We start from the raw sequence: 23756 nt of genomic DNA, 5'->3' as shown, positions 1-23756 counted from the left end.
TTAAACTATACTTTCTTTCTCTGAAAACTCAATCACACAGTTGGGGGGGGAAAAAAAAAAAAAAAAAAAGCATAGAGGCAGTCTGTGTATATAATTATTTATTCCATAAAATAAATGAAAATAAAGTAAAAAAAGAACGCATGGCTTTGACAATCCTAAAGTCGTGGCGAGTTGAGAGACGGGTTTATTTTGTCACTGTCGTCAGTTTACTGCAGAAATAAAGAGATGAGACGAGCTTAAAGGAGAAGTCTGGTCTTATTCTATAGTTAAGCTTTTCTTTTTAAATATTGAGACACGGACTGACACTGGGACTTGTTGACAAATAGAAAAATGTAGCATAATGTGCGTCTTCCTTTAAGATCCAGCGTAAAGCTTCAGACACCAGAATTAGATTTTTGGCAGAGAGTGAGAATGTCTCTTTGTTGCAGCTCCACTTCTTTTTAAACGCTTAGTTGAATCAGGGAATCGACAGATTAATCAGATTAAACCACCGAAATGAGCATTTTTCGAACATACAAACACCTATTCGAGAAAACAATCGCCTGATAAATCAGTGACTTTAAAACAGTTCGATTCCAGTTTGAAGAGTCCAGAAGGTCCACTCCACTGAAGTGCAAAGTCCTGCTTTACTTCATCTTTTCTGTTTTACTCGTTCAGCATCACTAAAGCAGCTACATATGTAAACAGTGTCGGTGTTTCTCTTTAACCCGGTGAATGTGCTGAGCTAAGCGGATCTACAAAATAAGAGAAAGCAAACTTAAAGCTACTTCTGGAAACCCCCAGCTCAGAGTTGTGAATGGCAGAATTAATAAGTGCAACGTTTCGATGGCGGACACATCGACGGGATACAGAAACGTATAACGATCCCAGTAACCCCCCATTCATTTGTTCTGTGTGTGTGTGTGTGTGTGTGTGTGTGTGTGTGTGTGTGTGTGTGTGTGTGTGTGTGTGTGTGTGTGTGTGTGTGTGTGTGTGTGTGTGTGTGTGTGTGTGTGTGTGTGTGTGTGTGTGTGTGTGTAAGTCAACCCTTATTTGGTGCAGCATTTAAGAAATCCTCTAAGCAAAGACTTGATGTGGAACATTAATTAAATGATAATCAGATAAGCTAAAAAAAAGAAGAAATAAAAATAAAAAAACATAACTGTTGCATATATTTGCCACACACTGCTTGTGCTATTGCCGTGTTTGCTAGTTTGTGCTACAGTTTACAGTCGGTGTGTTTACATGCTCATCCTTTCCACCCTGGTTAAAGGAAACATCCACCCTGTTCAAATACGAACCGTATGAAACAATGACGTCACAGAACCGGGAGAGACGGGGTGATATTCAGAGAAATTAAGAATTCTGAGACCGATATTCAGAAATTCTTTGAGATCAAAGACGCACATTTTTACAAATTATACAATCCTAGTTTTGGGTTCGACAGGTTTGAGTTTTGGACCGTTATACGACAAAATAGAATAGAAGTTGCATAGAGAATACTCCTAACTGTATTTTAGTTTAATCTTAATTAATTTACCCATCAAGAGAGTTGCAATGGCTTTTATTCTTTTATAATATCTCTTTGTCGTTAAATGATCTTGAATATAAATAAAGCTTGAATGGAGTTTGACTGTGTCCCAATTCCACAGTTCATACTACATGAAGTACACATAAAAAAATTGCTTAATTATGCCCACACTGCTAACAGCTGCAAACAAAGTATTACAACTTTGTAAAAACATTTTGCTTCCTGGCTGAGAAGTTTGACATCTCCGTGCATCAACTCCTGCTGGTACGCAACAGAAGAACAATACCATGACAAGTGGTAGTACATACTCTATAGTAGTCGTCTGTGGTACAGAACTGGGACATGTACTTCCGTTATCTACAACCTGCAGTGGCTTCTTCGCTGGTCCACCTCACCTTTAAAAGGAGGCGTTGCTCGTCTCTCGGTTAGATAGAAGATACAAGATGTTGATTTAAATGAGGGCAAAGAAAAACATGTAAAATGCATCACGACTCAGAAGGAGTTGGGCCGACACCAACGGGATAAAAGGGCAGATGTTTCCTTTGACTGTTGCATCATCAAACCAAACCGAATGTACTCTGTCACATGTTCAAGAGCTCGTTATCGTGAGGATCGACTGTAAATAATGACGTGTATGTTCATGTAAACACACCCGTTTCATCCTCCAGGCAGATTTTTGGCCTCTAACAGTACATTGTGTGTGTGTGTGTGTGTGTGTGTGTGTGTGTGTGTGTAGTTCATTATGTTTCAGCACCATGTCTGACAGTCTTCATCCCACTGGAACCATTAAGCTTCACTGGTTTTTGGTCCAAGTGTCTTCAGTTTGCTGCAGGTCACATGTGAAATGCATTCCTTCAAGTGTGTGAGGAGTCCGTCTCTCCATGTAGTCCTTCCATGTGTCAAGGCCATGTCTTCCCTTCTTCCTCCTCCTCCTCGTGTCCTCGTCTCTACCTGACATCATGGAAGTAGAGGTTGGCACAAAGACACAGCAGCACGATGGACGCCAGCATGTAGTAGATCAGATTCCTGAATTTAGGCTCCAGATCGCCCTGCCGGTACCAGAATATCTGATGGGGGGGAAACATAAATAATGGCCTTTGTTATTGATTTTTAGGCATGAAAATAAAGATATCTATCTATAGCCACAGAATATAAATAACTTATATATATAAAAAGCTGACAATAACTTATATATAATAAAAAGGTTAGTTTAACATCAGCTAATGCAAGAAGGTCTGTGCTGCATCTGTCGTTCTACAGCACTCCTGTTCTCTTAAGTTATTAGAAATGTTATGAATTTCTCCTGAAAATGATGGATTTACCAGCACTATAGCGGATCCGCATGCTAACAGGATGCACACGGCGAAGAAGACATTAAGCGGCCGTGGAGGCAACGAGGGGAACACAAAGGAACTGATGACGGTCACCTGGAAGACAAAACAGGACGTTAAAGACACTTAAACATTACATACGTTCAATTAACAAAACTCCAGCTCAACTCGGGTGGATATTCAAACTGTTGAACTGCAGACGCATCTCTACGACATGTTGGTGGCAGAAACGAGCTCCTGTAAAGAATAGCAGACAGTGCTGGAGGTGTGTGTGTGTGTGTGTGTGTGTTGATTTACTACAGAAAGTCAGTGTGCAGTAGCACTTTTCATTTTGGAGAAGTAAAAAACGGCTGCGTCATTGTTTTAACTGCAAACGGTTTCCTCTTATGTTAGCAGCCAAAGTTAGATATCCAGTGATTTTACAACACGTGTATGTATGTGTGTGTGTGTGTGTGTGTGTGTGTGTGTGTGTGTGTGTGTGTGTCACCACAGATAATGCTGATTGGAACTATAAAATGAGTTGAATATGAAAATAAACCATGAGAAAAATGACTATCCAAAGGGCCCTTGATGTGTTCATGCCACACGATAAGAAGCATAATATAATCATGTGAGACGTTTAATGTCTGTAAAGGAGAAACATCAGATCAGTTAGAACCACTCTAGACCTGTCGAATGGTAACAGTGGAAATAAAAAGGATCAACTCATTCCATGGAGCAGCTAATAAATGCCTCAACATTTGCATTTTCAAAGTCACGGTGCAGCTCAGAGCTACTTATTATGACTGACTCTTTGTGCTCGCATGTGATATGAAAGCAACAGATAAAATTCACTCGTTAAAAACAGCTAAAAGTGGAAGAAAGTCTCAGTTTTGTACTCACTAAAACAACCAGAGACGTGAACCCCCCCACCGCCAGGTTGATGATCCGATCCTGTGAAAAAAGACAAAGAGTTAAAGCAAAAACATCAACTCTCTGCCATGTTTGTGATGATAATTCAATATGATAATGTTTTTCTTTCAGCTGTGAGATTGTGAAACATATTTCTGCGTTAAACCACTTCCTCCAGGCTCCTACCCGTGCCGAGGTCTCCCCGAACAGAGGCCTGTTGTCCATGCCGCTGGTGCCGTACGTCCTGGTGGAGAAGTCCTCCATGGCCCGGCTCGGCAGACACCAAACACTCGGCTCTCAGCAGCGCCGCCTCCTGGAGACGCCGGGCCAGCAGTGCTGCATGTTAGCAAAGCTAACCGGCGAGCTAGCTCCTAGCCGCCTCCCTCAGGAAGCTGTGGGCGTCAACAGACCGATGGGGACATGATGGAGGGGCACTGGTTGCCAGGTGGGTTAGTTACTTTACCTGTGAAACAACAACAACAGGAAATGCTCAAACACCAAAGTCTCTCACCACAACATCAAGGGTTCCTGCCACATCCTGCCTTCACTGTAAAACCACAACATGTTACACAGCAAAAGTAACAAATGGTTTAGGACTAGAACCTGGACCACCTCCTCGTTTAGAAATAAAACCTGGACCACCTCCTCGTTTAGAAATAAAACCTGGACCACCTTCTCGTTTAGGACTAGAACCTGGACTACCTCCTGGTTTAGGACTAGAACCTGGACCACCTCCTGGTTTAGAACTAAAACCTGGACCACATCCTGTTTTAGGACTCACATCAACATCTACTATAATGGCATTATAGTTTTAGAGAACACAATAACTATATAAAGTATTGTGTTTGTATAAATCAACAGGTTCTCTAACAATTAATAAACAGAAAACAGATTTGTGTTGCAGCTCATTCGGCTTCACTTCCTCTATCTGCAGGTGCGATAACAACCACAAGTCAGTTCCATCTCTCAAGAAGAAGAAAAGCGTAGCAAAGATGATGATGATGATGATAATGATAGCGGTTTAAAAGAGGAAGCTGATATGAAACCAGAGTCCAGCTGCATTCTGATTCTACTACAATAGTAAAACTCTATTTTTCAGTTGAACTCTTGATTCAGCGACTACTTTGATGATTGATTCACTTTTTGAGCAAAAACTCCACAAACATTCTCTGGTTCCAACCTCTCAGATGTCAAATATACAACATATTTATATGATAAACTGAATATATTTAGGGTTTGGACAGTTGATGACGCAACACGGTGCTCTGGGAACTTACGAGGGGTACTTTTCAGATTTCTTAGACCAAACTATTAAATCAATCGATGATGAAAATAATTGTTTATCTGACGTTAGAAATGCTACATGAATCTCTGCTATATACGATAGATGGTGTATTTAAAGAGAGACAGGAGCAGTCCTTTACTGCCTGATCCAGGGCAGATAATATTAACTACTATTTGGTTTCAGAGGATGTAAAAGTACTTTTTACAGGCCAGAGCTTTTCAGTTTGAGCCCTGATTTAATGCAATAAATGTGCGTTTTCCTATATCCTAATTTTTTATATTGCCAAAACTTCCCTGGAGAAGTTTCAAGTTCCTTTGTCTGCTCACGACTCTCATAATTCGATCATATTCCAGAAATGACAGAACTAGACCGCAGACAGCAGTATCAGCTTAAAGCAGCAAAGACAGAGAGAAAGTTTAGGCTCAGCTTTGCTACAAACTGACGCACTTCTCAATTCAGTTTTGCACAGCCGGTGGAATCGGCTCATGTTCGGACACAACAAAAGCCTTTTTTAGGAAGGCTCATGAAGTCCATAACAACACCTCGAGAGAGGTTAAAATATATTCCTCTAACAAGAGTTTCACAGTCGTTTTCACAAAGACGGCAGCAGCAGTTGCTGCTTCCTTTCTGGGTCAGAAGGCAGCAGAAAAGGAAACAAGCCCTTCTCAGAGCTTTCTCAGCAGAAAAACAGTGTGGAAAACAAGAGCTTCATTATGAGCAAGAATAAAACTATCCTAAAGCGACATTCCTCCAGAGCCTTGTGATTCACTAGGCTCCTTAAAAACAAGACTTAACTGAGCTAAGAAGAAACAGATTTGTTTCACATGTGAACAACAGTGAAAACCGGAGTTTAAACTAAACAAATCCAGGAAACAAAGCTATTTATTCAGACAGATTAGTGTAGAAAGTGAATACAAAAGGTGAATATGTCCATTTGAGCATATAGGTAAGCTTTAGAAAAGTTACTGATAATCTTAATCGGTTGCTCAACATATTGATTATCTCCTTGAATTTCAGATAATCTATACAATGTCAAAAACAGTAGCGAAATATACTGAAAATGTCTTGTTTTGTCACATCAACAATCAACAACCCAAAGATATTCAGCTTCCTGTTATAGAAGATTTTAAGAAAAACATTCCAAAACTCAAATTACTATCATATTCATCTAATTAAATCACAATTAAGAATCGAAAAACATTGATGTCACAAATAGTTGACTAATTATCAATATAGTTGCTTATTAGTTTTCTGTTGATTGACTAATTGATTCGTCAACTCCTTTTAGAACTTGAATACTCTGGTTTTAGGTGCATTTCAACCATTGTTTCTTAATGAATGCACACAGAATTGAGTCAGTCCCATCTGGGTCCAGTGACAGTCAGTACCGAGCACTGTCAATACATTAAAGAATAGAGAGTCTCATGAGCAGATATCGAAGGGTTAAACTAACATTCATGTGTATATATTGTGCAGCTGCAGTCAAAACATTAGCAGCATGTTTTTGTTGGGAAGTTAAGAGATTAAATCTGCACAAACACCTGAGACACCCACACAGCATGTCTGTGACAGCCACCAGTCATGTCACCAAATATTACTAGTAAATAGCTCACCTGGCTAGCTAAGAGCTAAGCAAACACCTTTAACTTCAACACAAACAGCCTGTTAGCCGTGTGAGTTAAAGCCACCTAACCATATGTTACCGTTCGTTATTAATACTACAAACCCGGTATACGAGGACTATAAACGACAAGCTAAACGTTGACGTTTATACCTTCACGTTACTGCTAGCTGACGTTAACTTACAAGGCCAAATGTAAAGCAGGCTGCTAACAATGCTAAGCTAACCACCAAGAGAAGAATCAGTGCATTTTAACGACCAACGGTTTTCTACTATTTGACTCTAATAGAGGCCCAGTTGCCTGACAAACCTCCGTGTTGACTCCGGTGTAACTTCAGATATAATAGGGTCGAGTATGAATTAAAGGGAATAAGCCCGGTAGCTTCGGTTCAAGCTGTTAAAGGCGAGTTCAATTAATGTTGAGCCGACACGAGTACGGTTTGTATGGTTGAGGCCTAGAGGAGGTTCACACCAGACTCCATTAAAAAAACATGACATTAACACCGGATGCTAATATGCTAATATGCTAATTTATTATGACTCCCCAAAGACCCGTTTTTCCTGTAATACTAGAATGCATTTAACCTGAGAAGAATACAAGGATATACTTGTACATGTACTTGTATACTTGATTATACTTTAAATTTACAGGATTACAGCAGCATAATGAATATATATATATATATATATATATATATATATATATATATATATATATATATATATATATATATATATATATTATATAGTGGATAGTGCAAACAAGAGACATAGTAAAAAACAAGTATTATAAATAAGTAAATAAGTAATAATAATAATAATAATAAAAAACAGTAAAGAATATTAAAAAAGTAAAAAATCCACAATAACTAAAATATTATATATATAGACAGAATAATTGTTGTGTTGCAATACTCTATATACAGACAATAGTTGTAGAGTAGAATAGTTGTAGTATTGCACAGTGTATTCATGTTGCACAGATTTTCAGAACTGTAAATTCAGAACGAGGTTTGGCTTCAGGACCTCTGGCTGTAGTTTTCCTAAGAACAGCCGTTTATTATTAAGTGTTTTAATTGCCAACAGCTGTTGTTCTACGGTTAAAAAAGACATGCCACACATTAAAACAGAAAAGTAATCATATTATGTGATTTAATAACCAACAGCAATTTTCCAAGAATTAAAAAGTAGTCTGAATTTATATTTACATTATAGCTATAAGTGTAAACTAAAGTAGCCTAAGTATAATGTAATTTAACATTAGCCTACTCACCTGCCTGGCTGGCTGTGGTGCAGCAGGGTGTAGTTCCTTCAGCTTTGTATATTTCTCTGAGCAGCACCAAAGGGTCAAAAATTTTAAAATTACAAGTTAATAAAGCATAAATCTCTCATTTTCCAAGCAGCTGAGTAAAGCAACATGTGCCCTCAGATGTGAGAGCGAGTGGGTTCCATGGATAATCTCACCCCTCATGTTACCATCACATGAGGAGAGTGTGACAGGCCTAGTGTTTAATCCCAGCAAACAGAAACTTCAGTCACTCTTTTAAACAGGTCATGATAGGTTACAGTGAGTGGGCGTGGAATCCCTCCTCATTAAACCATAGCTAAATATGGTAAAATAGAAATTTCAGTGCTGCTAGAACAATCCACACAACTGACATCTTCAACTACAAAATCAACATAATTTATCTAGAAAATATAGATGTAAAATTAAACATATTCCCTCTTCCTTCTGAAGCACATGAATGTAAGTCATAATTATGAGAGAGTAATACATTTATTAAAATGTTAAAGATTTTCTAAAGATGTTCTGACAAATTCGACAAACAAATGATTCATCAAGTATTTTACAAAAATAAGTGCTGCTTAATTTATTACAATGTATGCCGAACTAAATAACTGGTTGCAACAAAACGGATGCAAGCTGCCATTAAACACCACAGAATAAGAAGAAAAAATAACGGGTTAACGAGAACTTTCTTCTTCTGTGTTGGAGGACGGAAGCCAAAAGCTTCCAGGAGATGGTGCCAAAAGACTTGGCAACGTAACAATAAAAACGGATAACTCTGGGGCAGACATGTTTCAAGTTTAACACGAATTCAGTAAGATAAAATCAATTTGTAGAAACATGTTTTGAATGAGGTTTAAAGTTTAAGTTAGTTAAAGAAGAAAGCAGGTAAGTAAACGGACAGTAAATGGCGGTAATACCCTTTAAAGTCATCTGAACCGCCCTTAAAAAGAAACGAAGAAGAAGAAGAAGAAGAAGAAGAAGAAGAAGAAGAAGAAGAAGAAGAAGAAGAAGCAGAACTGAAATTGAAAAGTGAATGTTGGCAAATAATATTTCAATATCTTAGACTAACTCATATTATTAAGAAAATATGAGCCAGTTGTTTTGTTTTGTTTCTTATTTAGAGACACCAACAGACTTAATAAACTGATTAAGAAGGCCGGCTCCATCATTGGCTGTAAACTGGACAGTCTGGAACAGGTGGTGGAGAGGAGGACATTGAAGAAACTATTATCCATATTGGATGACCAGGACCACCCTCTCCACCACCTACTGCAGGGACAGCGGAGCACTTTCTCCAACAGAATGATCCAGCTCCGCTGTCATAAGGACAGATACAGGAGAACATTCCTGCCTACCGCTATAAGACTCTATAACAAATCACCTCGGGCCAAATCAAATCGTTAAACCTCTGCACTACTGTTTATTTAGTTGATTTAATATTATTCTGTTATTCTATTCATTGTGTATATAGTGTGCATTTTTATATAACATCTTTACTCTATTATAATTGTATATATTGTGTATTGTGACGTGTATTTTTCTTGTATTTTTTTTTTTCTTTTTTCTTTATATATAATATTAAGATTGTTATACCTGTAACCTATTGCTGCTCTGGAACCTATTGCTGCTTGTAACGAAATAATTTCCCCTCGCGGGATCAATAAAGTTACTATCTATCTATCTATCTATCTATCTATCTATCTATCTATCTATCTATCTATCTATCTATCTATCTATCTATCTATCTATCTATCTTTATTTTCTTTATTTTTATTTTATTACACACTCCATACCAGTTGGTGGCGGTAATGTGCCAATTCCTTGTTTGCCAACTGCCAATAAAACCTCAAAGAAGAAACGAAGAAGAAGCAGAAGAAGAAGAAGAAGAAGAAGAAGAAAGATGACCCGAATTGTTGGGCGGGACAAATACAACAACACAGACGATGTGAACTAACTAACTATGCTCTCTCCTCTGGAAACAACTCTGGCACGATATCACAGAAAGGTTCTGCGTGAAGATGAGTTCATTTCTGGGCCGAATGAAGGAGTATCCCACCGTTTCTCTGGACCGGTTCGACCGGGAGAACCTACATGCCCGGGCATATTTCCTCTCCCACTGTCACAAAGGTGAGCCTGGTAACGACTGTTTAATACTGAATAACATGTCTAAATCACAGAGGCTTGTTACAACAGAGTACACGTGTCTCTGATCTGTTTTTATCTTATTAACAGATCACATGAAAGGACTGAAAGGACCAATACTGAAGAGAAAGCTGCACTTCAGGTGAAGTTTACTTTGATAGATGGATGGATGGATGGATAGGTAGGTAGGTAGAGAGAGAGAGAGAGAGAGAGAGAGAGAGAGAGAGAGAGAGACATTAAATGTATACAAATGCACAATATATACAATAAAAATAACAGTAAAAAATATTAAATATATACAAAAATGCACATCATATACAATAAAAATAACAGTACAAAATAATAAATATAAAAAATGCACAATATATATAATAAAAATAACAGATTAAACAATATTAAATATATATAGAAAAAAATGCACATTATATACAATAAAAATAACAGTAAAAAATAATAAATATAAAAAATGCGCAATATATATACAATAAAAATAACAGTAAAAATATAAAATATAAAAATGCACAACATATACAATGAAATAATAATGATTAATAATGATGAATAATAATAATAATAATTATAATGCACTAATATAATATATATAATATTTTAAAAAGGGCCATTCTGCATAATGAATGCTTTTACTCTAATATAAGTATATATTGGTGCGAATACTTTTGTACTTTTACATAAGTACGATTTTGAATGCAGGATTTTTTTACTTAAGTTAATACACTGTAGTATTTGTTGTTTTACTGGAGCTGAGTACTTCTTCCTCTGCACAGTAAAAGTGATGAGTAACGTGTTAAAGTTGCTGTATCCTGAATTACAAAGATTACAATAAGCAACTATCAGTTCTGGGTGAAAGCAATGATTCCATGCTCTAAACAGTAGTAATAATAACACTCGTAATGAGCTGTATTAATGTATCCTCTCTTGGTTTGTAGTCGTACAGTCAGGCTTTACTGCTCCTTTGTGACCAAAGAGCTTCTGCTGAGCAATCCCAAGTACTCTTTCTGGGAGGAATACATTGTAAGTCTCCTCTAATACTTTCTTTTTCACTGTGTATGCAGGTGGTAGTTATGAGCATCATCTAACAACTGTGAATGATCTGTTTTAGGTTCCCTTAGAGCTGGAGAGCCCCACTCAGATGTCTCTGGTTGATGAGGCATCTGGAGAGGTAAACACAGGATTGTTTCCTTCAGATGTGTAGCTTTACCTCGTCCGTTGTGTCCCTGATCTTCTTGTCTGGTATTTCCTCGACAGAAAGAAGAGATTGTGGTCACGTTGCTTCCCGCGGGCCACTGTCCCGGCTCTGTTATGCAAGTCAAAACATTTTTAAAGGCTTCTTCATTTTCTATGTGTTTGTTTCTAAATGTTGCCTCAACATGCAGGAAAGATAAAGCGCTCATAACAGTTTCTGTTGGTGTCCAATGCTTTGGTTTAAATGTGGCTTTAATGTGCATTAAACATACACCTAACTCTTCTCAAGAGGCCGAGGAATACGCAAAATACAGAAAAAAACATTTTGATCTGTTGTGGAAGGCTCATTGACTTTGAATCAAAAGTGTGAAACGGTGTGTTTCTATCTGCAGGTTCCTGTTTGAGGGTTCTCAGGGTACCGTGCTGTATACAGGGGACTTCAGGTTTGCAGCTGGAGACGTCTCGAGAATAGAACTTCTGCACTCTGGCAGCCGGTCGGTCCTGATGAACATCTCCACTGACTTCTGTCTCCTAGATTCTCTTAATAGGAACAGAAGTTCTGGAGAAGCAGACAGTAAATGTTCAGGAGTTCTGTGTTCTGTCAACTAAAGCTTCTTGTGTCACGTTTCTTACGCAGAGTGAAGGATATTCGGAGCGTTTATCTGGACTCCACTTTCTATGACCCACGATTCTACCAGATTCCCACTCGGGTACGTTTCGGAGATGGGAACAGGATTCAATAAAGAGATATATCTGGAGTCCAAACGTGTGTGTGTGTGTGTGTGTGTGTGTGTGTGTGTGTGTGTGTGTGTGTGTGTGTGTGTGTGTGTGTGTGTGTGTGTGTGTGTGTGTGTGTGTGTGTGTGTGTGTGTGTGTGTGCGTGCGTGCAGGAGGTCTGTCTGAACGGTATCTCGGAGCTCGTTGGAAACTGGATCAGTCAGAGTTCATATCACGTCGTGTGGCTCAACTGTAAAGCTGCGTATGGATATGAATACCTGTTTACCAACCTGGGAGAGGAGTTCAACACACAGGTAACGCATTTAAAAACACACACGTTTCTGTCCACGCGCTATGATCTGATAAACGCACGTATGTGTTAACCGTTCGCACGTTGTGTGTTATGATTGTGCATCTCAGATCCACGTCAGAAGTCTGGCGATGTTCAAGAAGATGCCGGAGATCCTGAGCTACGTGACGACCGACCGCAGGACGCAGATCCACGCGTGTCGACACCCGAAGGTCCTCCTCTAGGCCTCTCACACACACACACACACACACACACACACACACACACACGCATATGTAGGGTTTCTCTCAGCACGTGGGCACAGGGAAACAAGGTTTTCACATTACATATCTCTAAACAACCGTGTTGTTCTTTGTCAACTCATGCATTGAACCCTGTTTGTGTGTGTGTGTGTGTGTGTGTGTGTGTGTGTGTGTGTGTGTGTGTGTGTGTGTGTGCGTGCGTGCGTGCGTGCGTGCGCGCGCGCAGGATGAGGAGTTTTTCCAAGGCAGCCGGCTGCCGTGCGGCTGCACAGCCCCCGACGGGACTCCTCTTCGTATCATCAGCATCAAACCGTCCACCATGTGGTTCGGAGAGAGGATGAAGAAAACCAACGTTATAATAAAGTGAGCGCAGGTTCAAACGTCTCAAGAGTTTGTGGAAATACTAACCCTCTGAGACGGTCCGATTACATACGTTCATCTTTTAGGCAAAAGATGCTTGTTTTTAAAAAGAATTCATTATAAATCACAGTTTATGAGCCCTAAATTTGCCCTTTTTTTTGTTGTGTTTCCAGAACAGGAGCCAGTTCCTACAGAGCCTGCTTCAGTTTCCACTCCTCCTACTCAGAGGTGCCTCCATTTTTTTTTTTTTTTTTTAATTTAAATGATTAAACCAGAGTTACTTGACTGTAGTTACACATGAACAGTATATTAGTTTGTTACATACACAAGTCTATTAGAAGCTTGTAGCGTTCTCCTCAGCTAATAATCAACAAGACTTTTTTTTCCTCATTTACATACTTTACAAAGTGAAACACTGTTTCATTTTTAATAAAGCAGATTTAACTCGTCATGTCTTTGTTTAGCCACACACATGTTGACTGTTCCTCTTTGATTTTCAGATTAAAAACTTCCTGTCCTACCTGCAGCCAGTCAACATCTACCCCAGTGTTATCCCTCTTGGTCGGACACTGACTGAGGTGACACAGATGTGAGTGTGAAGTTTTCATTCTCATAATGAATGCTAATTAAGTCACTAAACCTCATATGAAAACTTGTAAAGCTGTTTAATCGGAGGCCAACGTCTCCCTTCTGTAGACTTTTGCCGCTTTATGAAGCCAGATAACATCACATCTGAATACAACAAGGGGTTCAGAGATGTTACCAGTTTTATGCACACGTTGGTGTGTTGATCACATTAATAATAATCGTGTCTGAAACTGTCAGACAGCCGCAATGACGTCTCGTCACGTGTGCGTTTGAACAGGTTGATGCTGATGTGCAGGAGCCGGTCTGATGAAGCAGCGTCCGTGTACAAACCTCTGGGAGTCCTGAAGCGATGCATGACGGAGCGACCTACATACGGTGAGACGAACACACACACACACACACACACACACACACACACACGTGTAACCACAACAGGTGCTCTGCACAACAGCAAACCGGTAACTGTCTCTGTAGCTGTGGTGCTTGTTTACAGGTCACCAGGTTGGACCATGAAATAGAAACGGTGGGCTTCATGGAAACTAGCTGAATGTTTGGGAGGTGTGAGGACAAGCAGACAGCAGGTCTCATCAAGTCATATTCACATTAAGCCGGCTCACATACAAGAGCTCTTAGATCCATTTGTCTTCAAGAGAGGAACCGCAAAGAGCATTAGGAGCGTTCGTGTTTGAGACGCCGGGCCAGACGGCTGAAGACGAGCCCGGCTCACTGGCTCCACCTCAGTGCCTCTAGATCCGGGATCCGGTCCGTTAACGGTGACTTCTCTTTGGTAAAACGAGCCGGCCAACTTAACGCATGTGTAGGTCCAGTGTGTGTGCATGTGAGTGTGTATTTCAGGGCCTGTGTGTGTGTGTGTGTGTGTGTGTGTGTGTGTGTGTGATGAAAAAAATAAGAACCGAGTGAAAAAAGTAAATGTAGTTCTTCTTCTTCATCACGACGATCTCTGACACTGAAACTGAAACGTCATCCTGTACACACGTCTTACTTTAATTAGATACTTTTTGATATTTTAGTTTTGGATGAATCGATTCAGAATCGTGTAAAGTAAGAAGAGTCGTCGTGTATTTGGCTGGTTGTCTTTTGTTTAATAAGATGCTGCTGAAAGTTTGACATTTGCAGTTTTGTTCTGCTGTTTCGGTTTATGAAACATTTTTGTGAAGAACTAACTCTGCCTGCTGCACCGAGTTGTAATAACCATGTGTCTGTTTTCTGACTAACTATTGTAAATATAGCTCAAACCTAAACTGATATTGATTTTACTTTACATTTACACTTCAATAATCATGACAATATTACAAAAAATGCGATTTCCTTATCCATTTGAAATCCTATTTCTATTAGTTTTATTTAATATATTTGTATTTAGATTCCTAAGTATTACCTAACATACATTAACTATGTTGATGTCATGTGAACAGGGATAACAAGATACATACATCATTTCATCAATACTTGAAAATGACATTTTAGGGGCACATTTTAAACTTTTCATCGATGATCAATATCAGCTTTATTAACAAACGTCATTGTCGGGCTTTTGTTTTGAAAGTATTAACTGTCTGTTAATACTTTCAGACTCAGACAGCGATGACGGGCTGTTTGAGGGGCGGGACCTAGCACCAGTGAGGAAGAAGCCGGCGCTGGACCGACACGTACAGAACGGTGCGTGATTATTTTTAACTTCTAGCATCATGGAGGTATTGATTAGCATTCACACCTTTTTTTTTTACTTTTTAAATCTGCAATCCTCAGTGAAAGCTCAGAGTCCTCAGAAAACAGCGCCCCCTGTGTCTGCGGTGGAGACGGTCACAGACGCGCAGCCTGGTCGTCGCAACTTTGTGGACTGCACCGAGTCGAATGATGAAGAGGAAGATGAGCAGCAGCAGCAGCAGGAGGAGGAGGAGGAGGAGGAGGAGAGCGAAGGAAAGGAGGATACAAAACTGGTGAAGGAGGAGGTGAAGGAGGAGGTGAACGAGGCGATAAAGGAAACGGAGAAGAAGATGATTGAGGCTGAAGGAAGTGGCTCCTCCGATCCTCCCAAATGGGACGACTTCTTCACCACGGAGACGCCGACTGACAGCCAGAACAGCCTCAACAGCCAATTACAGTCCTGCTGCTCCGTCCCAAGCCCCGCCCTCTCCAAAATGACTGGTTCGCAGAGTCCCGATCTGTTCGGTGACGGAGAGGAAACCCCAGATAATGAAGAAAACTTCAGTCTGACCCTCTCCGCCTCGCTGTCAAATCATTCCTCGCAGAACCTGGATTTACCCGACACTCTGATCCTCCAACCAGAGCAAGGGGGGCGGGAACAAGGTGACTCACGGACCAATGCTGTGTCTCAGGTGAAGGAGAGCAACGGCCAATCAGAGCTGGAGGAGCTCTCCCAGGTGTCGTCGGATTTCGACATCCCCTCCACGCCAGAGTCAAAAATGCCACAACCCGACGAACTGTCGCAGTTGTACAGGAAGCTGGCGTCGGGGGAGGAAGTGGTCGTCGGAAAAGGAAGTCAAGGAAATGTTAAAGGACGGTTTGTTGGTGAGCTTCTATAATACCTCCAAGTGACACTATTCTATATGCTTCAGTTAAACCTCCACACCACACAAACCTCAGTGTGTAAAACAGCAACAACACACATACACACACACACACACACACACACACACACACACACACACACACACACACACACACATTCACATTCCAATGTGCTTTAAATCCACACGTGCCCTACATGCAATGAAAATGAGCTTAAGCATCATTTTGAACAAAGAAGTAGGTTAAAAACACTTCCCTTGAAATACAATTCAGTGCGATGGAAACATGTTTAATGCAGAGTATTTATGTGACAGCTGTTGCTGCATTCGTCTAACCATTGTTCAAGTTTATATCAATAGTTAGTTTGACTTTATTCCAGTTAAAACAAATCAAATGTTCAGTCTTGGTCAAGAAAGATATTACATTTTTTTGATAAAGATTTTGTTTAATTGGACTATTTCAGAATTGTGACATTTGACATTTGATAAATAAACACATTTTCTCACATAACTTCTGTTCTGCAATTTGTTAACAACTAGCTGACTCCAGCACGACGGTTCAACACGTTCTCACTCCCAACTTTTCAAATGCCTTACAGTCAGTCTACTGTCTTTTTTTTCCCCGTTTTCACCAACAGAAATACTTGGTACGGTTTAGTCAACTGAAGTACTTGGTCAGACACAGGAAGAATATTCTGGTTTGGGTTAAAATGCAGATGAGTTTGAGTTATAGTTTGTTGAAAGCCTGGTTACTCCTACAGATGTTAAATGATGCCTCCGTATAAAACACCGCTGACCAAGCGGCGGTATTTAAGGAGTTGGGAGTGAGACCCGGTTGATACAGTATATCTAAAAAAAAAAAATACATATTTTTCCCATATGTCCATAATCTTGTCCCTCAGGTCTCTGTGTTCATGTCTTTCGGCTTAAAACAATTGATCGCTCATTTTACTTTTCTTATTCCTCGAGCAATTAAATACATAAACATTTTTAAAGACACAAAAACATACCATGATTTTAAATATCCAGTGTTTTTCTTACAATAACTCAAAGTTATATTAAACCGATAGCGGTTTGGTATGAATGCTCGAAGGAGAAGACGATTCTCTGACGTCGTCTCACAGCGGGAACCACTCGGGGTACTTTTGTTGTGTCCTGGAGACGCCAACAGTCTGCAGGTTTACAGCTCAAACAAAGCAAACAGGTGAGTGCTGAAATGTTCATCCTTCCTTTTATTACGTTTCTACTGTAAAGCACTTTGTAAACTTTCAGGAAAATGTTCTCTGAATACACTCATCATTATTATAATAATGTGCTTCACACAGTTGGACAAACTTTAAATCACCTTTGGACATCTTGCATCGTGTTGAATGTCGTCCTACATGACAGTCAGTCAATGAGAGCTGCCACATCTTCCGCCTCGCTGTCTGTCGTTCTGTGACAGTCAGAAGTGGACTCGATTCGTTGGAACACAACCCTGCAGCCTCTTCATGTAACCACCTTAACGGTTTCATTAAACGGCGCTGTTTTATACGTCTGTTTCCATTAAAAGCACGAAAGTCTTTCACCAGTTTGTTTGGCTCCACAGCCGGTTAAACCAGGTGGAGCTGATCTCATTAAGGTCCTCACAATGGATGCTGGGAGAGAAGATTGGCTCCGCTGGGACCAGGAACTCACCAAATTTGAGACTTGGTGAGTTCCTGATGACAAACGCCTGCAGGGTTTCTTCTTCTTCTTCTTCTTCTTCTTCTTCTTCTTCTTCTTCTTCTTCTTCTGTCGTGTGATTAATTCTGTTGCACAGAAAGACAGCAGCATGATTCATTTCAAGGCATTTATATAACTGGTTAAAACTGAAACAATAAATGCATGATGATTATTATAATGACTGCGTGATTTAAGAGATGCAATGGAAAATAAACACCCAGGAGGTCAGGTGCAACACTGGATAAATATATATATATATATATATATATATATTTATATATTTATATATTTATATATATATATTTATATATTTATAATATTGATCAAAACTACTGAAACCAAATCAATTCAGTTTATTTTGGCAAATTTATTTTCACACCGTACTGACATCATAGCAAATCAAAATACAGAGAGACACTGGAGGAGCTACACACACACACACACACACACACACACACACACACACACCTACCTGGCTCTTCATTAAAGTTAAAATCCGTCCCCCCACAGCGGCCTCCTGAGGGACAGCAGGTCTTTCTCATGCTCTGTGGACGTCAGTTTCATTAATTAACACACAAATATTAAACAAAGTGCATGTGATGTGCACTAACAAAATATACAATACATGTACAGCACTTACTTACACACATATATATATACACACACACATGTATGGGTAAAAAAACCCAACAACAACACAATAAACAAAACGTAAACATATGCAGATTGTGAAGAGATCATCAGTTTTCTCTCCCATGCTCTCATGACCCTGGAGACTCAACAGGAAATTGAGGCTACGTGTGTGTGTGTGTGTGTGTGTGTGTGTGTGTGTGTGTGTGTGTGTGTGTGTGTGTGTGTGTGTGTGTGTGTGTGTGTGTGTGTGTGTGTGTGTGACATTTGTATGTATCTCTTCGTCTTTTAAAACTATATTTAATTAACTCAGCTTTGTGCAAATTCATCTTTCTGTTTGCCTCCCTGTTTTAAATAATTTTGTTGTGTGTGTGTGTGTGTGTGTGTGTGTGTGTGTGTGTGTGTGTGTGTGTGTGTGTGTGTGTGTGTGTGTGTGTGTGTGTGTGTATTACCTCTGAGTGATCCTATCTGTACTTGAGGAATATTGCTCAGGTCTGCAGGAAAACCCACATACACACCTCCATAGTCCCTATATACACAAACACATTATGCAAAATGTAAAATATGTTTTATAGAAGTCATTTATATCTGATATATATATATGCTCCTATTATTTATATATATATATATATATATATATATATATAAATAATATAATATAATATATTATAAATAATATGGGTTTATTATATAAATAATAAACCCATATTATATGCGGAGACTGAAAATCAGAACTCACTTCCATTTGTCGTCCTCGGCCACAGACTCTTCTTCTGATCTGTCAGCATACACACACACACACACACACACACACACACACACACACACACACACACACACACACACACACACACACACACACACACACACACATTAAAAGCTCCGCATTAACAGAGAACATCAGAGAAAGGTCAAACAACACAGACGTGTTTCAACATCTGAATGTTTGTAAATGAGAAAGGTGAAAGATTTAAAATGAACTTACATCTTTGACGAAGACTCGGCGCGACCTGAAGTCACAGACAGACAGATGGGTGAAATGAATAGTTGGCAAATTAAAATTTCTTTCAAATGTACCCTTTTTTTTTTTCTCAGTTAAACTAAGGATCTTCATATTAATTTAAATTTGCAAACATATCTTTGCTATCATCCACCTGAGACTACAGGAATAACATCTACAGCAACAAGAAGAAGAAATATTCTGCAAAAGAAGCAATAAAAAGGAGAAATCTGCAGTTTAAGTTTAAGTAGTAAAATGCAAAATGTAAGCTTTAAAAATGAGCGTGCGGCTCGTATCCAATCAAACAATACAGATTTTATACCATAATCCGTAATGTGCCTCCAAGATTAGGTTGGAAAAACCAGCTAAAAGTAGATAAATAGTGAGTGCGCTGCATTCACACGTATTCTCTGATATCCTTCTCAATCTTTGGCTCATTTTCACAGCTGCGTGGTCGGTTACATCCAGAGCGGACATTAATAACCTGACTCACAGTTTACTGCTCACATTCAGATCTGTTTCAATTTAGGTTGACCGTCCCTTAAACAGAACGAAAAGTAAACAACATGAGGTATGAGTGCAGAGAGGTTCATCTCATCCGCTGCATGTGTTCACCTGCAATTTATATGGTCGAATAAAATGACAGACTGAACCGTTAACAGCATTATCTGACAGAAAAAAAAGTTACTAAAAGCACTTAAATACGGCTAAAGAAAGAGGGAAGCTTTGAATCTGTTCTATGATCTGCTGTTATATGCTCCGAGATAAACAAATTGTTCTCCTCTCAGGGTTTTCTCACCTCCAGCATTGCTGCTGCTGCTGCTGCTGCTGCTGTTGTTGTTGTTGCTGGTGGCTGGTGAGGAGTTTCCACAGCCCATCTCTCACCTGAGTCTGTAAAACCACAGAAGAAGAGGAAGGAAAGAAGAGGCGAATGAGCGGAAGAAGAAGAAATAAAGAAGCAACAGGTACGAAGAAAAAAAAAAAAAAGACTGATCAGGCCCTTCCTTTTTCCTTTCCTTCCTCTGCTCTGTGTCTATCTACTGTACCTCCTAGCATGGAGGAAGGATTAAAATGATGGCAAGAAAAGAGAGGAGGAGGAGGGGAGAGAGAGAGAGAGAGGGAGAGAGAGAGAGAGAGAGAGAGAGAGAGAGAGAGAGGGAGCTAGAAGCAGAGTGTGTTCACCCCTGCTGTCTAGGGAGTGTTTGTGTCTCAGGCTTTGAAATCTTTGCACAATTTCTAAGGAAGTAGATCAGAGTCGCATTGAATCTTTTTAATTTATCCCAGAAAGTACAGCAGAAGTGGACTTGAGTTGGATCGGTGGAGAAAGAGGAAGTTTGTGCAGTTCAGCCGGAAACACAAACTTTATTAACAATCCATGTCCTGACTGTCGGCATTAAGCGACAGATTGAATACAGAGCTTCTGTACAACTCTACAAAAACAACTATTTGCGCTCAAATATTCCATGCAGTCTGGTGTAAGAATGCAGCATTTAAAGCTAACGCTAGCACGTCAAATTAAAGTACTGTAGTGGAAAGTTGGCAGGATAAAGAATTTACATTTTTCTTTTTACATAAAAGCAATGTTAAAGTACTGTATATTATTATTTATTGTGTGTTTACCTGATGAATTACTTGAATTGATTTTCATTTCAGAACACATTCAATGCACCAAAGGCAGTTCTTTTCCAATCTATAACTTTAATATTATTAATTTTTCACAGATAGTATTTCCTTGTTGTTTGTGTTTATTGCTTGTATTATTATTATAAATATAATTTAAGATTAGATAAGACTTCATTGATAACCAGAGGGGACATAAAGGATAAAAAGTACCGGTAAATAGAGAAAGAAGTAAAAAATTATACGAGAGACACAATGATGAGGTAAAGTGTGATTAATAACAGGGTCTAGCAAACACCAGACTAATATATAATATGAGATTATGAGGGGGCAAGAGACAGAAACAACAACAAACTAAAGAAATACTTTATTACATTTATTTTATGGAAGCTAGAATCTGCTGAAAATAAAGTAAACCTTGTTTTTCTTTCGATGTCTTTTCTTACTCATGTGATTTATTATTATTTATATTCATATAGTAGGAAGCCTAACAACAGCTATAGGTAGACTACAATTAGAGTTGTGCCACCAGGCGACTTCCCACGAGAACACAAATCCCCTCGTGTGACTGCAGCAGAGCAGAGGTGGATCTCCAGTAATGAACAATTAGCTCCTTTTAAGCTGCAGTTTGAGCTTAAAAACGAGAAGAAACTTAGAGATCCTCCTGCTGCTGAACGAGATGCTTCACCGTCAGTCTGTGAAAATCCGATATCGGAGCGTATTATTGGCCCACCGGCTCCAGCTGGTTTCATTATTGAACACAGATGCTGTAAATCCCCGTGTCTCCACATCGCCACAGGTCAGCTGACTCAGCAGATTACTGTGTGATGTAGAAACACATGTATGTGGGGGAACGAAGGCCTCATTGGTAGACCGAACTCTGCTTCTACACTCATAGAAGTAAAGGTTCCTGAAGGGTTCTCCCTGAAGGCCTGAGGTTCTACCCAGAACCATTTGCTCCATTTGCATGAACCTCTTTTTTCAGGGTTTCTTTGGTACGACTAAGAGTTCCATTAAGAACCGTTCTAGATGAAACCCTTACAATCAGAACCGGTTCTCGTTAGAACCCCCTGGTTGGGTTCTAGATGAGACATTTTTAATTGACCTGGTCGAGACTGTATGTCGACTCCTTCACCTTTCTCTGCAAAACAAACCGAGTTTGTTGATGCTGACGTCCATGAGCAGACGTGGGAAGTCAAAAGTGGGAAACACATAATTATCAAGCTCCGTGCAGAAAAGTCAAATAATAACCTGATGCCTCCAGAGACGGGATTGTTTGTCTTCTCACAACTTTTAATTGTGGCATTATCGTACAGAGATTACAGATAATCACGTGATGCTTTACTCTGAAAACTCATCAAACAGAACAGCATCTTCACTTCTGATTAACTGGAGAATATAATGTGTTTCTTTTTGGGCGAGTTTAGTTTCTTTGTGAACACAATGAGACCTTTAAACCTGCAGTAACTGAATGTATGGACATCTGGCAGCAGTGGAAACAAGTTGTGGAACATAGAAAACAGTTTTTTTACACATCCAGCAGTTATGTAGCAACGTCATCATTCATTTTGAGGAGAGTTTGTGTCCATCTGATGAATGTGAGTCCAATGTTGTCTCTCTCTTTTAGCTCTGTTTTGTGTGAAACAAAACAGCGAAGTTGCAGATGACGAAACAATGAGCTGAAGCACTTCTTTACTTTGTTGCTCAAACGTCCTCCTGACTCATTGTTGATGTTAAATCAACCGCAAGCCAGGGAGACATTTTGAGAGCTGCAATGTCCCCGCCGGGGCAATCGATACTATTTTTTAAATTGAACTGAGTTTTGAAAAGGCCCATTATCAGCAAATACTTGTCCGTGATTGGTTGATAATAATAATAACAACAACAACAACAACAGACTTTGTGTTTCTGTACGACTGCAGAAGAAGAAAGAAAGCAGCGTTCTCTGTTCTGCCGTCACGTCTCAGAAGCACTTCTTATTTTTCATTAACCTTCTTCCTCTCTGCTCCTGAATCTTAAAATGACTAATGCCACTCACACACACACACACACACACACACACACACACACACACACACTACTACACTCACATGAATTACAGGGTATAGCAAAGTGACTTTCAGAACATAATTGATTGTTCTCATGGTTTCCAGCAGGAAGTGGAAATGACTTCCTGCTGCATGCTGAGGGTTTCTCATCAAAGACTGTTTCAATGTGCAGAGTTCCACATCGCTAGTGTTTCATTCAGGACTTTGAATGAGAAAGATTGGAAAGAAACAGTCAAACACTCTTCACTGTGAATGTCTCCTCAAGTCTATAATGCCACAGGCTTTTTTCTCATTCAGTTTCTTACCACGAGCGTCAGTGTGTGCTCCATGAATACACACCTTCCTGTGCACGAATACAAATCTGATCACAATAATAGGATTGTTTTGTATTGCTGTCAATCAAACCTAATCTAAACACACCCGTGCTACCTCCACCTAAATCCCTGACAGCAGTTCAAAAATACTTCACCCCAGGTGGCTTTTTGACTCACTTTGTTTGTCCTGTTTCTGTTTGCTTTCAATGTCGTCAGGGAGCCAAATCACTCTGTAAAAATTGTATTTTTAAATCTTCTTGCGTCAAGCCTCTTCGACTTGAGCTCGTTTTGATTTTAGTCACTAAAAAGTCCTTGAGCGCAACACATTCTCTCTTTAGTGACGACTGTTCAGCTCGTTTGATACAGAAGACATGACGAGAGGAAAAACGGCTGCTTT

At 39.5% G+C, this 23756-nt stretch overlaps 3 protein-coding genes across 6 annotated transcripts; 1 reads left to right on the top strand and 2 right to left on the bottom strand.

Moving 5' to 3' along the window:
* Positions 1-80: 80 nt before the first annotated feature.
* On the bottom strand, positions 81-8042 carry tmem243b (transmembrane protein 243, mitochondrial b). Of its 4 annotated transcripts, none has more exons than XM_068717446.1 (5): positions 7912-8042; positions 3919-4195; positions 3724-3774; positions 2833-2937; positions 81-2577 (listed from the first exon to the last, which is right to left on the bottom strand). In XM_068717446.1, the coding sequence occupies exons 2-5, from the start codon at positions 3994-3996 to the stop codon at positions 2458-2460; spliced, it is 354 nt and encodes a 117-aa protein (XP_068573547.1). In that variant the 5' UTR covers positions 3997-4195; positions 7912-8042; the 3' UTR covers positions 81-2457. The 4 variants fall into 4 exon arrangements, with proteins under 4 accessions (XP_068573547.1, XP_068573545.1, XP_068573548.1 ...); XM_068717444.1 differs by lacking the exon at positions 7912-8042 and adding an exon at positions 6949-7056; XM_068717447.1 differs by lacking the exon at positions 7912-8042 and adding an exon at positions 6631-6912.
* A 1747-nt stretch (positions 8043-9789) lies between these two features.
* Positions 9790-16531, top strand: dclre1c (DNA cross-link repair 1C, PSO2 homolog (S. cerevisiae)). The gene is made up of 15 exons (XM_068717440.1): positions 9790-10056; positions 10162-10213; positions 11019-11103; positions 11192-11251; positions 11338-11393; positions 11667-11768; positions 11912-11984; positions 12165-12305; positions 12412-12513; positions 12770-12906; positions 13077-13131; positions 13404-13492; positions 13769-13866; positions 15085-15171; positions 15262-16531. Exons 1-15 carry the CDS (start codon positions 9948-9950, stop codon positions 16056-16058), a joined length of 2043 nt encoding a protein of 680 aa, XP_068573541.1. The 5' UTR covers positions 9790-9947; the 3' UTR covers positions 16059-16531.
* Positions 16532-16600: 69 nt separating this feature from the next.
* Positions 16601-20357, bottom strand: LOC137877495 (overexpressed in colon carcinoma 1 protein-like). Its single transcript, XM_068717441.1, has 6 exons — positions 20177-20357; positions 19363-19387; positions 19117-19155; positions 18830-18906; positions 18220-18292; positions 16601-17833 (listed from the first exon to the last, which is right to left on the bottom strand). The coding sequence occupies exons 1-5, from the start codon at positions 20253-20255 to the stop codon at positions 18237-18239; spliced, it is 276 nt and encodes a 91-aa protein (XP_068573542.1). The 5' UTR covers positions 20256-20357; the 3' UTR covers positions 16601-17833; positions 18220-18236.
* Between the last annotated feature and the right edge of the window lie 3399 nt (positions 20358-23756).

Source organism: Cebidichthys violaceus, unplaced genomic scaffold (assembly GCF_023349555.1).
Source record: "Cebidichthys violaceus isolate CVI_PGR_0920_01 unplaced genomic scaffold, fCebVio1.0.p SCAF_21, whole genome shotgun sequence".
Lineage (NCBI taxonomy): Eukaryota > Metazoa > Chordata > Actinopteri > Perciformes > Stichaeidae > Cebidichthys > Cebidichthys violaceus.
The sequence above is the reverse complement of the archived record's forward strand: the minus strand, read 5'-3'. Positions and strand labels throughout refer to the sequence as shown.

What these genes read in the sequence shown, in the direction of transcription:
- tmem243b (XM_068717446.1), bottom strand. Translation starts at nt 3,996, where the DNA reads ATGGAGGACTTCTCCACCAGGACGTACGGCACCAGCGGCATGGACAAC. An exon ending in TCGGGGAGACCTCGGCACGG is followed by an intron (nt 3,775 to 3,918) that starts GTAGGAGCCTGG and finishes CTTTTTTCACAG; the next exon opens with GATCGGATCATCAACCTGGC. An exon ending in TCACGTCTCTGGTTGTTTTA is followed by an intron (nt 2,938 to 3,723) that starts GTGAGTACAAAA and finishes TTTGTCTTCCAG; the next exon opens with GTGACCGTCATCAGTTCCTT.
- dclre1c (XM_068717440.1), top strand. Translation starts at nt 9,948, where the DNA reads ATGAGTTCATTTCTGGGCCGAATGAAGGAGTATCCCACCGTTTCTCTG. An exon ending in CTTTCTGGGAGGAATACATT is followed by an intron (nt 11,104 to 11,191) that starts GTAAGTCTCCTC and finishes GATCTGTTTTAG; the next exon opens with GTTCCCTTAGAGCTGGAGAG. An exon ending in CACTGTCCCGGCTCTGTTAT is followed by an intron (nt 11,394 to 11,666) that starts GCAAGTCAAAAC and finishes TTCTATCTGCAG; the next exon opens with GTTCCTGTTTGAGGGTTCTC.
- LOC137877495 (XM_068717441.1), bottom strand. Translation starts at nt 20,255, where the DNA reads ATGGGCTGTGGAAACTCCTCACCAGCCACCAGCAACAACAACAACAGC. An exon ending in CAGCAGCAGCAATGCTGGAG is followed by an intron (nt 19,388 to 20,176) that starts GTGAGAAAACCC and finishes CTGTGACTTCAG; the next exon opens with GTCGCGCCGAGTCTTCGTCA. An exon ending in GCCGAGTCTTCGTCAAAGAT is followed by an intron (nt 19,156 to 19,362) that starts GTAAGTTCATTT and finishes GTATGCTGACAG; the next exon opens with ATCAGAAGAAGAGTCTGTGG.